Raw genomic sequence first — 13,970 nt, forward strand, 5'->3', positions numbered from 1 at the left:
GATTAGACATAACACTAGAATGGGCAAAATCAATGGCGGATCTGCATACATGAGAGGGGGCACATGCCCCTCCTAAATTTTGAAGATACATAAAGAAACCCTTTTAATTTCTTAGTTAATTACATTTTGTCCCCTTTAAAAGAAGTAATTCCTTTAATATTTTTCTTTATTTCATGTTTGAAAATATTATGTATCTTTCCTCTCAATTATTTATTTTTATATCATACACTAATTTATCTTTTATTTTATTAAACTATCATCATAATTCAAATAAAACCCATTAAAGAGCTTTAATGAACTTATCCATAACCATAATTTTTAGTTTTCACTTTCGCTTCTCTATAATTATTATCATTATATTTTTTTTACTTTACACTCGGAATTAATTACTGATATGTCAAAATTTATTAGAAAAAAAATATTCATATGTCTATTATGTACTAATTATGTTACATACAATGTCATTTCTATGTTGCCTCCTCTCACATAAATTTGTGGATCCTCTAATGGGCAAAATTAACTTTTATTTTTATTTATTATTATTACTATTGTTATTATAATTATATATTTTTTATTAGGCAATAATTACAAACAAAGTGGTAGGACTTTACTAAAAGAAGACTTTGAAGGTGTTGTGACAATTGACATAAATAATTCACAACATACATACTTATAAAGTCTAAGCAAACAGAAATAGTATCAACGCTGGCCAAACAATATTATTCAATATAAATATAAGTAAATCTCAAAAGTACTGAAACCAAAACCAAACGACACAGATACAGACCAATCCTCGTCGTTCGACTCCCCCAACTGTAACCCTCCAAACCCTAGTTTACCAACACAACTCTCCATTCTCTGCTCTCTCAACTCTCCTTACTCTCTCTCTCCTTTCCCACTTTCTTTGATCTGTCAATTTCACCCAATTTCCTCTCCCAAACCCTAGGCCCCGCTGTCCCAATCTTTCAATTTTTCGGATTTGGTCCCTCAATTCTTTTTTTCTTTCTGTTTTGGTTTCCACGGCGGAATTTTCGACCGCCGACGAGAGAGGAGTTTGAATTTTGCTGTTTTGACCTCGTGATCTGAAGAGGAATATTTGTTGTTTGTGTCAGGTTGGCGTTTTCTTTGACCTAATTCGTGAAAATTTGTTAATACGAGTTTGGAATTTAGAGTATGTGTAATTTTTTGCGGGAAAGTTTAGTTTTTAATGATGAGAATGAATGAGTGATTGGAGGTTAGTAAATCTGTGATTTTTTTGTGTGTTATTGATTTTGTTGTTGATATTTAGGGGAATGTGTTAAATGGTGTTAATTTGGGTAGGGTTACTGATTTCGAATTGATTTCGAGATTGGTTTATGCGTGAGAATGAGGTTTATTTTTGTTTCAGTAAATGGAAGTGATTAGACAGGTTAGTTGTGTGTGATTCTATGCTTCAAACTTCCACCCTTTATTCCGTAAGTGTGGCTGGTAGGTGTTGTAGAATTTGCAAATGGAGGGAATAATAATTGGTTGGAATGCAAGATGAAATGGGCGTGAGAATGGTTCGAGATGGTTAGCCCTGAGGGTTGGGTTGGGTGATCTTACTAGTTTCTTGACCACTAAGGTTTTAGGGTCATTTCTTTCACTTTCTAGACCTGGGTATTAAAAATCACATTTTTGTAGACCTGGTTGTTACAAATCACATTTTGTAGACTTGGGTATTAAAAATCACATTTTTGTAGACCTGGGTATTGAAAATCAGATTTTTGTAGACCTTGGTGTTGAAAATCACATTTTTGTAGACGTAGTCATTTTATGGTGCTGAGCGCTTTTTTGATCTTATATTTAAAATCATTTCTTGCACTGAGTATCTGTTGATTTTATTCCAAGCGACCCAGAGTTTTGTGCTAGTTGTCATGTTTGTATTTTCATGAATTTGTAGACTTGGTCCTTTCCATGGTACATTCGTGCTACTAATAAATGCATATGTATACCCTTCTTCTGGAATAGTAGTGAAATATGTAATTTTGTATCCCTGTCAAATAAACAGAAAAGTAGCAGATTTGATTGAAATGAAGCATCTTTGGTAGCAAAGTAGCGGTGCCACTGATGCGGATGTCTATTATTAGAGAATACCAAATATATGGCATGATAGTGTCTAATAGAACTTGAAGTGATTGGTGATTAGACGATTAGATGCACATACATAATTCTTGGATCAGATTTCTTATGTCGAATTATATTTGTTTTTGTTTTGTAGTTTGGCACCCTTTTTTCATAATATTTGTGTATGCTCAATATCTGCTATTACTTTGAGGCTCAGTTTATGGTTCAGATGATTGATATATTCTTAGTATTGATCAGCTATTTATTCATCTTTGATGGTATTAAGTCTGGGTCTATATGTTGCAGTTGATAATGATTGATGGTTTTGCAAAGCATTGAGCTATGGATCCTGAAAGCAAGAAATTTGGAATAGGTAATATATGTTTAGACATTGCGACCACATTGTCACCCTCTTTTCTCATAGCTAATTCTATTGTTATTTGTTATTCATGTGTGACCATTTTTGTGTGCAAACACACACGAGCATGAATTTTACATTCACGGATTTTAATGTTTAGCATTCTATTGATGGTGATAAACTTCCTTTTTGAATCTTGTAGGGGATAGGGAACTTACTGGTGCTGTTGATCTCATAAGTCACTTCAAGTTGCTGCCCCATCATGATTTTTTCTGCAAGCGATCACTTCCTTTATCAATTTCAGACACTCATTATCTTCACAACGTGGTTGGGGACACAGAAATCAGAAAAGGAGAAGGGATGCAACTGGATCAGCTTATTCAAAGTACATCATTTTCCAGAGATACTAATGCAAGGATACAGCCTTTTGACTTGGATGTCCTCAGAGAGGCCTTTCAATTGAGGGAAACTTCTCCTGTTGAGTTGCCTCCTGTAAGGATCCTAATTCTTGAATTTATACATTTGTGACTTTTCTTTTATATGTTTCTTCAGCTGGATGACATTCCTGGGTTGTCGATGTGTGGTGCTGGTTTCTGAGTTTCATGCTCCGAAGTTGTTTGCTATTCTCTTAGATGTTTATCTTATTGTATGCCATTTATTTTCTCTTCAGGCAGAGAAGGGGACTCCCACGATTGCCGGGAAATTGAAAAGTGAGTCCAAAGACAAGGAGAGGAAGCATAAAAAGCACAAAGATAGAGATAAGGAGAAGGACAGAGAACATAAGAAGCGCAAGCACCGTCATAAAGATCGAAGTAAGGATAAAGACAAGGATAAGAAGAAGGACAGGGGTGGGCATCATGATTCTGGTGCTGACCCATCAAAGAAACACCATGAGAAGGTTGGAAAATTGGAATTCTCTTGGATTCAGATCTTATCAATTAGCTCTTTTTTTTTTTTTTTTTTTTTTTATATTTTTTTTTTTTATTCCAGAAAAAAAAAAACGACAAAAATGAAAAATTTTGAAGTCCTCAATAGATTAAGAGAAAAAATAATGAAAAAGGTTGAGGCATTCAATTAGCATTGCTATGATACCCTCTTTACTAAGGATACAGATAGTCAATGAGTCAACTCTTTTGCAAAAATGACATTGTCATTTTATTTGAATGATGTATTCTTCTGTGGTCAATTAAAGGAACTAATTTTTCTGATGGCAAGGCATAAATTGGTGTTATGATCTTGGATGAATTAAGAATAACCCTTTGCAGTAGTACTTTTTATCAATTTCTTGCTTTGTTTTTTGAGAGGTAACTAAACTTTTTGAAACTCCCATTATAAATCTTTCTACTTAATATAATTTCAGAAAAGGAAGCATGATGGAGATGAAGATCTTAATGACGTTCAAAGGCAAAAAAAAAGTAAGGTAATGCATGCTGGTCAATCTCAACTTCTTAGTGCTTATATTCTGGATGCGCCACCAGCTCCCTGATTCTTGTATGACTTCCTTGATCATATATGCTGTCAGTTATTATAGTCAAGCTCTCTGCTTAATTTTTATTTTCTTGCAGCATAAGAACTCAAAGATTGATGAAATGGGTGCAATAAAGGTAGCAGGCTGAAGAAGTGGCATACAATAGTTCATTTATTGTCTCAGATGGTTGTTGTTGAGAGTTTGGAGGGGTTTTCCACTTGGATGATGTCAAATAGCTTGAGGTAACATTGGTATCTTGTTAATATTTGTAATTTATCCTGCTTTATATGTGTCCCATCTCATTCTTTTCTTCCCTTTTGATATATGAATGACCTTACACAAGAAACAATAGAATATGTGTCCATCAACAGTTGAATTCTATTCTTCAGTTACCTTGTGGATAACAGATGGTGTATGCCTCATCTGTGTCGCTAAAAGTGTCTGAAATTTAAACCAAATCATTTGACTGAAGCTTTGCATCTGCAAACCCATTTAAATTGCATTTCCCACCTCTGAAAGTTTCTTCTTCGTTAAGCCATTGGCACAGCTCTGCTAACAACTAAAAGTAATAATCAGTACTTGTAGGTTCTATAGAAGCAAAGTATATTTTGGCTATCTTTTTCTTGTAAACTACATTTTCATCCTTCTTTAAGACGCTACCAATAAGGTCTTGGTTAAAAACTTGTGAAAACTACATGTATGATTGACATATTGTATCTTCTTAATTACATCTATGATTAACATTTTGTTTCTCCTTAACTACGAGTATGATGTTATTACTTGCTGTTCCTAAGTTTCAGACGATCTTACATGATATTTATTTTGGTGCAGATTAGAACTGACTAAAGAATGTTAAGAAGGTGAATTCACCAGTGAAGTGTGTGGATGCAAGGTAAAAAAGTGACTGAATATGAACTTTTTGTATCATAACAGTGGTCTAATATAATTTTTGGTAACCTGGAAAACTTTATCCCTTTTTTTTTTCTCAGTTTTTATGGCGCATTGGATATCTCAGCCTGTACACATTATTGTAACCTTTTTCTTCATCCTTTTTAGAAGTCCAAAGTTAAGTTTTATGATCAGTTAAAATTGGGGTTTTGCCACTATGAAATGTAGGAAGATTGGAACAAGAAAGGAAATGTGAATATCGATTCCTNAAAAAATAATGAAAAAGGTTGAGGCATTCAATTAGCATTGCTATGATACCCTCTTTACTAAGGATACAGATAGTCAATGAGTCAACTCTTTTGCAAAAATGACATTGTCATTTTTTATTTGAATGATGTATCCTTCTGTGGTCAATTAAAGGAACTAATTTTTCTGATGGCAAGGCATAAATTGGTGTTATGATCTTGGATGAATTAAGAATTACCCTTTGCAGTAGTACTTTTTATCAATTTCCTGCTTTGTTTTTTGAGAGGTAACTAAACTTTATGAAACTCCCATTATAAATCTTTCTACTTAATATAATTTCAGAAAAGGAAGCATGATGGAGATGAAGATCTTAATGACGTTCAAAGGCAAAAAAAAAGTAAGGTAATGCATGCTGGTCAATCTCAACTTCTTAGTGCTTATATTCTGGATGCGCCACCAGCTCCCTGATTCTTGTATGACTTCCTTGATCATATATGCTGTCAGTTATTATAGTCAAGCTTTCTGCTTAATTTTTATTTTCTTGCAGCATAAGAACTCAAAGATTGATGAAATGGGTGCAATAAAGGTAGCAGGCTGAAGAAATGGCATACTATAGTTCATTTATTGTCTCAGATGGTTGTTGTTGAGAGTTTGGAGGGGTTTTCCACTTGGATGATGTCAAATAGCTTGAGGTAACATTGATATCTTGTTAGTATTTTTAATTTATCCTGCTTTATATGTGTCCCATCTCATTCTTTTCTTCCCTTTTGATATATGAATGACCTTACACAAGAAACAATAGAATATGTGTCCATCAACAGTTGAATTCTATTCTTCAGTTACCTTGTGGATAACAGATGGTGTATGCCTCATCTGTGTCGCTAAAAGTGTCTGAAATTTAAACCAAATCATTTGACTGAAGCTTTGCATCTGCAAACCCATTTAAATTGCATTTCCCACCTCTGAAAGTTTCTTCTTCGTTAAGCCATTGGCACAGCTCTGCTAACAACTAAAAGTAATAATCAGTACTTGTAGGTTCTATAGAAGCAAAGTATATTTTGGCTATCTTTTTCTTGTAAACTACATTTTCATCCTTCTTTAAGACGCTACCAATAAGGTCTTGGTTAAAAACTTGTGAAAACTACATGTATGATTGACATATTGTATCTTCTTAATTACATCTATGATTAACATTTTGTTTCTCCTTAACTACGAGTATGATGTTATTACTTGCTGTTCCTAAGTTTCAGACGATCTTACATGATATTTATTTTGGTGCAGATTAGAACTGACTAAAGAATGTTAAGAAGGTGAATTCACCAGTGAAGTGTGTGGATGCAAGGTAAAAAAGTGACTGAATATGAACTTTTTGTATCATAACAGTGGTCTAATATAATTTTTGGTAACCTGGAAAACTTTGTCCTTTTTTTTTTCTCAGTTTTTATGGCGCATTGGATATCTCAGCCTGTACACATTATTGTAACCTTTTTTTTCATCCTTTTTAGAAGTCCAAAGTTAAGTTTTATGATCAGTTAAAATTGGGGTTTTGCCACTATGAAATGTAGGAAGATTGGAACAAGAAAGGAAATGTGAATATCGATTCCTTTTTTCCCCATGAGAAATGACTAACATGTCCCAGTTATTCAAAATGGTTGTAAGGGCCTGGGTTATTTGTTTTCTAACATGACTGATGAATTCCCAAATTTATATGGCAAACATTCTTTGTATATAAGGAAGAAAGATTGGTTATGTCATTAAGGGAATCTTTTTCCTTTCTTTTTGTGAATTTCGTTTGGCAAGTCATGTCACCATTAGTTAAACTTAAACATTAACATTATACCATGAAGAATGATTGGTTTACTGAGCACTAGAGGAAACTTACATCAATTTGCCAAACATTCACATCCGTTTGATAATTTGGCAAATGAGGGCTTGTATTGTATCAATGGATGACGTGTGGTAAATCACTTAGGGCTTGTTCTCGGTCTTGGTTAACATAGTGGCTAAATTTGGCAGACTAATTTGGGATAGTTGTAATGCATTTCAAGTTTCTGGGTCACTGCACCTACCTGAAGTTCTATCACTTCAAACCTTTGATGTAGAAATCTGACCTTGTTTTCTGAGCTGTTGCAAGTCTTCCAAGTCATGTTTTTTTTTCCTCTCTTATGAGTGGCATTAACATTTATTACATTGTAGAAATTGTTATGGTTCCTGTAAGCTACTTGATATGAATTTCCATCACAGCTGGGGATGCCAACCCACCTCCATATCATACATTTTCACCGCACTAAACTACTATTTGTGAAATTCAATCTTGGGCTGAGTTTTTAATGCTGAGCCCGGGCCCTGGGCAAAGCCTGTTGTATTTACATGCTAAGCGAGTTAACAAGGATGTATCTGAGCTGTGGGTTTACACTTTCTTACTTATTATAATGTATTAACTCCAACTAAATCCCAATATTTATTTATTTCTGCATATAATTATATTATTTGATAGACTTACAAAAATAGAACAAGAATATTTATTTATCAAAAAAGTAAAAATTTAATTTACAATTTTATCGTATCTAAATTCGTAGTTAATGTAAAAACCATTTTAGATAAAATTGTCCTCTAAAGATAAGATATTGAAAAAAAAAAAAAAATACTAGTTGTAGTAGTGAGCTCTTAATCTTCCATGAATGTTTCTAGTTGTCTATAATTGGTTGGAAAAATTATGGATTTTAACTCTTGCTTTTATAATAGATTCTTTTGGGTATAATCACAATTAAAATTATAACTAATAATTAAAAGAAATTAAAAAATGCGATAGAATCATCATCTCCATTTGCAAATATACCCACTCCAAAACTTTTCGAAACATTTTATATAATAATTAAATTCTCCAAAAAGGGGGAGTTTGAAAGCTTTTGGTTTTAATTTGTGCTTTAAATTTTAATGTCAAAATTCGGTATTCTCGATGACTTCAACATACAGAGCCCAGCCTCCCTCTACTTGTCATTGTGGACTGCAAATCCATTATAATAACACAAATGAATGATAGATTTATTGACATGATATCCCACTAATGAACTAAAGAAATTTCACATTTAAATAATTCTTTTCATAATGAAAATTTTATACTTATATTAAATTATTAAAATTAAATTTATTTTCTATTCTTAACACATCTTTGTACTCTACTATTATAAACAAGATCTATAAGAAAATATATGTGCAAGGAGAATTATTTGATACACTTATCTCATTTGCAACTTATTAATCAAGAGATAATGTGTATATTACAAATGCATTATTCTCCTCTGAAGATTAGTTGAGATACACATAAATGAACCAACTCATCAAACTCACCCTTGGTCAGTTTTAAAATTAAACTATTAGTAACATTGTCTACTAACCTTGCAACGAGATTATCCAATGTAAAATTGCAATTATCATCAATATCAAATCAGGTCGGAGTATGTAAATGCATGATTTTGTCTTTTCTTTTCTTTCACAGAAACATTTAATTGATAAATGGCTGAATGGTTCTTGCAGTCAATATTTGATGGCCCACTCATTTGAATTTTGGAGAAGAGTAAAATCGGTGGAAATTCAAATTTGCATAGAGTGTTATTTTTTCAAAGAGTCATCTTGATTTTGAGCAGTATATTGACCGTAACCTCATAAGTACAACATTTTTCTTTGTCGTCACGAAATTATTTGATATGAAACGTACTCACGGTTATTAAAAAATATTATATAAACTAATATAATATATTATTTACAGATGAGACATCATTTGGGAATAATGTGCTTGATAATTTGAAGGTATACAATGGAGAGACATACCAAATGAACAGAACAGAAAGTTCTTTGGATCCTAAACAAAAACTATATATTATAAAAAAAAATTTGCTGATCTGTAGAAACAAACCCATCTGGTGTAGCCCGGATTGAATTATGTAAAGACAAGAATATTTGGAATAACATCGAAACCCATGTGAAGAAGACAGAAGGCTCCATCATGATTGGCTGTAGTGAGAAATTAACGGTCAAGAAACCATCATAAATATCGGGGCATAAATACATGATACATTTATTATATAGTTGCAATTAACCTTTAGTCTTATGCTGCTCATCAAACAATAAGTGGCTGCATCTTTCAACTTCAACCAACTCTCAATCATAACTATAATCAATATTAAAATTACTATTTTACCCCTTTTAGTCCTCCTTCCCCATTTATTTGGACCATTTTACCCCTATCTTTTTTTTTGTGAAATTTTGAAGAATTTTCAAGTTCGCTTTGATCTCATTGTTATCTTAATATTTGATATAATATTCACAAATTATAAAACGACTTATAATATTAATTTATAAGAAAGAACAAAATCCAATACCAAAACAGTTGAATATTCTTTAGTTTTATTATCTCTTGTATGTTGATAAAGATCATTCATGGACCTTTATTCCCCTTTTACAACAACATTGATAATTAAACTTGTAAATAAAATGTTAAAGTTTTTTTTTTTTTTATAAATGTAATTTAGATGATATTACTTTCTAATTTTATGCTTTTTCTTTATGAGGTTCATGATATTGATGTAAATGGTAAAAGGACTTGATTCATCTCCTTTTCTTTTCCTTTTTATTTGGTATCCTATAAAGTTTGTCCCAAATCTAAGATGCTATTTTCTCAAAGCTATTTTAGAGACTCATAAAAGCCAAAGCAAACCCAATAAGAGATTCCAAGTGGCCATCTCTTCCGATGTGGGATTTCATTTGTTTTTGTTTTCTTGTTTCCTAAAACATTTTTTTTGGTACACATTAAAGGGACCATATTAACAAAATCTCCTTTAGATTTTAAATATTAAAAAAAAAAAATTGTCTTTCATGACCGTTGATAAGAATTTGAACTAAAACACTTATCGAATTGCACTTTGTCATTTATATGACTTAACAATAGGACATTTATGTTATTTTATAAATTTTAACGATATTTTTGTTATTTAATAAGCCTTAGGGGTTATAATTGACTCTTATCAAAAGCAAAAGTAAAGAAGAAAATATGTTGGTAAAAGTATTTGGCCTTCCGCTCAGTTTTCAAACTTTGTAACCATCAATTTAAAGAGATTAATTATTTATAATAAAATTTTGACATTAATAGCATCCTCATCTTTATTTTGTAGCAAACCATTTAATATTAATAAATTAATTCATAATTCATAACCCTTTACAGATAAATTTAAGTTCTAATAATTTGAAAAAGAAGAAGAAAATTTATAGTGAAATTAAAACAAAAGTTTATTTTTAAATACAAGATTATTATTAGTTATATTAATCTTTTTGTTATTCCCTAATTCTGGTTTGGTAATCTAATTGAATCTAAGTATCTTGTTAAACTATATATAATATATATATTATATATTTTTTATAATATTTTGAAAGTAGCAAAGAAAAATTTGGTATGATGAAGCACTAAAGAAACACCCATGCTTTTTGACACATTTTGGTGTTTTGAAAAGTCCAAAAGAATGAGCAAGAAAGTCATAAAGATTTGACAAGCATGCATGAAAAGCTAAAGTGGGATGGATCCAAAGATTAATTTTTTATAAAATCAAATCCTAATATGAGGGTTAAACAAAAGCACTTCCAAGTGGAAAGACAAGATTTGGAGAAAGTTTAAAAGTGCTTTTTGATATACCTTTTTTTTTTTTTTTTTTTTTATAATAATTGAAATACTATTGTTAATTTCATTGTTGGCCTCTACTTTTACATAGATTGGGTGAATCTATAACACTTGTGCTCTCTTTTTGTTTTAATCTAAGTAGGTAGTGGACTTATTTTTATCAAATCCATCTGTGTTAATGTTATAATAATGTGAGAAGCTTTGATACTAGGCTCTCTTTTTACGGTTTCAACTCTATCTCAATCTTTTTTTTTCTTTTTTTTTTTTTGGTTGGGAAGTATGGAAAACTTGGTTCAAAATCTAAAATCTCTACAAATTGGGTCTGATCGAATCAAGTAGATATTGTATTTGTGCATTGGGGTTTATACCACGAAAGTTTGCTTTTGAGCTTCATACAAGTATCCTTTACCCAAAAAAGCAAACTAGGGTATGCAAAAACTTTCTACCTTATGGTGGTCACTCGGCCCTTATAAATCGATCGTCTCGTTATAGGGGTGGATAAATAATCCAAAAACGAATCGAACCGAAAATTAGGTTTTTTTACAAACCGGTTCGTTTGTGAAATTCAAAAAACCGGAAAAACCGGTTCGGTTTTCGGTTGAAAAAATTTTAAACCGGTTTTACCCTAAATATAAAAGCAAAAAAATTATTATATAAAATAATAATATTTGAATTTAGGGACTTAAATGAAACATTAGGATTTTAAGGATTAAATGATAATTTGAAAACCGGTTAACCAGTAACCAAACCGAAAATTTAAAGGATAATTTGAAATCATTTAACCGGTAACCGAACCAAAATTTAAAGGATAATTTGAAAACCAGTTACCGAACCAAAAATTCGGTTCAATTACATTCGGTTTTTAACCAAAACCGGTTCGGTTTTCGTTTAGATTTTCCAAACCAAAAAACCGGTTCGGTTAACCGGATTATCCCACCCCTATCTCGTTGGGTAGGGGGCCTACTCTATATCAATTGTCAAAGTCTCAGTTCAACCAAGTAGACATGGTTCGTTTACAGAAGCATGTTGAATTGTCTCATCGAGTAAGGGGCCTATGCTAATATCAATTGCCAAAGCCCTAGTTCAGTTCAACCAAGTAGATATTGTTCGTTCTAAGTCTACCTCACACAGTTTTCTTTGAGTTTACGCAAAAAAATTAAAAAATATCCTCGGAAAAAAATTCCTAACATTCTTCTAATGCATAACACTTTGGTTCACACATAAAAAGGCATTATCACACTTGTAAATATAAAAATGATAGTCAAACGTGCGTTTCAAAAATAATTTAAGACCATACACATATAATTATGAAAAATAAAATTTAAAATTTCTTATAAATAAATTACATTAATATAATTAATGATGTTATATGTATTGGTTAGTGAATAAGTTGAAAGATAAAAGAATTTTAAAGTGGTCTAGAAAACACAAATGATCACTCATGATTTTCATTGTCAATGGTCTAAAAATCCCAAAAAATCACTCGATAATAAAGACATTTGACTGAGTTAATTAATTAATTAATTTTGTAAACAACAAGTTCCTAAACTTACCCAATTACGAAAAACCAAGTCATGTGTGAAGAAGAGATTTGACTCAATTTATAAATAAATAAATAATTAATTAATTAAACTAACCCCTCACATGTTTCATTTTTTTTTTTTTAATTCATGTCGGTCATATACCTCCCCGCTAATCCTCTTAATTATCTTTTAATTATTCTAATCTAACTTCAATTATTGTGCTCCTTTGTATGTTAATTAATTAATTACTGTTATTCTGATGATATCATCATTATTAGGTAGATCTAAGAATAATTGGGTTAAAATTATACCATGCACTTAGACACATCTTCTGATTTATCTTATAATGTTTTTGAAATTTAAATTTTTTAAACAGTCTTTGATATTTAAGGTTTGTTTAATATAGTTTCTTTGAATAAAGCTTTTAAAATTAGGTCATAGCTCAGACATCTCAACACCAACAAACATGGTTTAAATAGAGTGTGACACAAATAATATTTGATTCCGGTTTGGGTTGAAAAACCATATGTTTATTAATTGGGTTGATTAGGATTGATAAAAAAACACCCCGAGGAAAGTTTTTAGAGAAAAAAAATGATTTTTTTAAAGTAGTAGTCCAGTAGTAAAAGTGAACCAGAGGGCTACAAATGGTCTAATTAATGAGCCGAGATTCAATTCTCGTTGGACATAAAATAGTATTTTTATCTGTGAGATAATTCTCATAAATATTGTCGAGATTCATGTAAATTAGTACAGACACTCAATTATTAAAAAAAAAAAAATTTCAAGAATGGTTTTAACTTTTTAGATACTTTTATAAAAGATATGTGTAAAATGCAAAAAATATTTTTATTTTTTTTTTTTATAGTAGAAAATTGTAGGTTTTACCATTTATTTTTTTTTGGGGGGGCATAAGAATAAATGTAAAGCCACCTCATGAAGAATCGTGTTTTGGGTCCCAAATTACAAAGGAACAACCATATCACTGCAGGTCTAGTACACTCAACAAAGTACAATTTTGGTAGTTACAACAAAGCCTAATTATTTATTTTATCATTTTAAATTCATTAAATTGTTTTCATGTGTCGGTGCTACATGCTCAGTAGTCAATAGTCTTTAATATATTATTATTTAATTAGTTTTAAGAGATTTATGAATTATTATTGTATAATATAAGGTACATGTGCATATAATAGTTAATAGTTATACTACCCTTTGGGAATCACAAAGGGAAAGTTGTGCGTGTTGATTAATAAATTTATATTTGCATTAACTTAACTTTTATTAGGAAAGTAATCTTCTAAAATCTTGTTTAATCCCTAATAATTATTGAATTCCCAATTTAGCCCATCCTATTAAAGACATATCTATGTACATTACACACACACATATATACACTAGAATAAAACCTCTCTATAGTGATACTCTATATAGGAATAAACTCTACATAGTCATAAATCTCTAGTCTCAATTTGGGATAGTATAAATAAGATAAACTCCACATTATAATAAGTTATAATTTTTCTAATTCCCGTCTTAGGAAAGTTACCTCCATATAGTAATAATTATTTGTATATTACTAAAAATATATGTTATGTTATATTAAATGTTTAAGAAAAAATAAAATATTTATCTAAAGTTTTTTGGGACAATGATTTATATTTTAGAGTTGTTACCACATCTTTTACCTTGCTATATGTAATAATTTGCTATAATTGACACCTTCTTCTT

The 13,970-nt window shown here is 30.9% G+C and overlaps 1 protein-coding gene and 1 long non-coding RNA gene across 4 annotated transcripts; both read left to right on the forward strand.

The window, feature by feature from the left end:
- Positions 1-730: 730 nt before the first annotated feature.
- LOC116117158 (mediator of RNA polymerase II transcription subunit 19a) lies at positions 731-5,061 on the forward strand. Of its 3 annotated transcripts, XM_031403182.1 has the most exons (8): positions 733-1,112; positions 2,392-2,458; positions 2,646-2,935; positions 3,114-3,341; positions 3,804-3,863; positions 4,009-4,153; positions 4,743-4,803; positions 4,901-5,061. In XM_031403182.1, the coding sequence occupies exons 2-6, from the start codon at positions 2,428-2,430 to the stop codon at positions 4,057-4,059; spliced, it is 660 nt and encodes a 219-aa protein (XP_031259042.1). In that variant the 5' UTR covers positions 733-1,112; positions 2,392-2,427; the 3' UTR covers positions 4,060-4,153; positions 4,743-4,803; positions 4,901-5,061. The 3 variants fall into 3 exon arrangements, with proteins under 3 accessions (XP_031259043.1, XP_031259042.1, XP_031259041.1); XM_031403183.1 differs by lacking the exon at positions 4,901-5,061 and having other exon boundaries at positions 731-1,112; positions 3,804-3,858; positions 4,743-4,892; XM_031403181.1 differs by lacking the exon at positions 4,901-5,061 and having other exon boundaries at positions 4,743-4,892.
- Positions 5,062-5,380: 319 nt separating this feature from the next.
- On the forward strand, positions 5,381-6,474 carry LOC116117173. Its single transcript, XR_004125920.1, has 3 exons — positions 5,381-5,447; positions 5,593-5,737; positions 6,327-6,474. It is a non-coding gene; the product is annotated as an uncharacterized LOC116117173 (long non-coding RNA).
- Positions 6,475-13,970: the final 7,496 nt, after the last annotated feature.

The sequence above is a fragment of the Pistacia vera genome, unplaced genomic scaffold (genome assembly GCF_008641045.1).
Source record: "Pistacia vera cultivar Batoury unplaced genomic scaffold, PisVer_v2 Contig80, whole genome shotgun sequence".
NCBI classification, from domain to species: domain Eukaryota; kingdom Viridiplantae; phylum Streptophyta; class Magnoliopsida; order Sapindales; family Anacardiaceae; genus Pistacia; species Pistacia vera.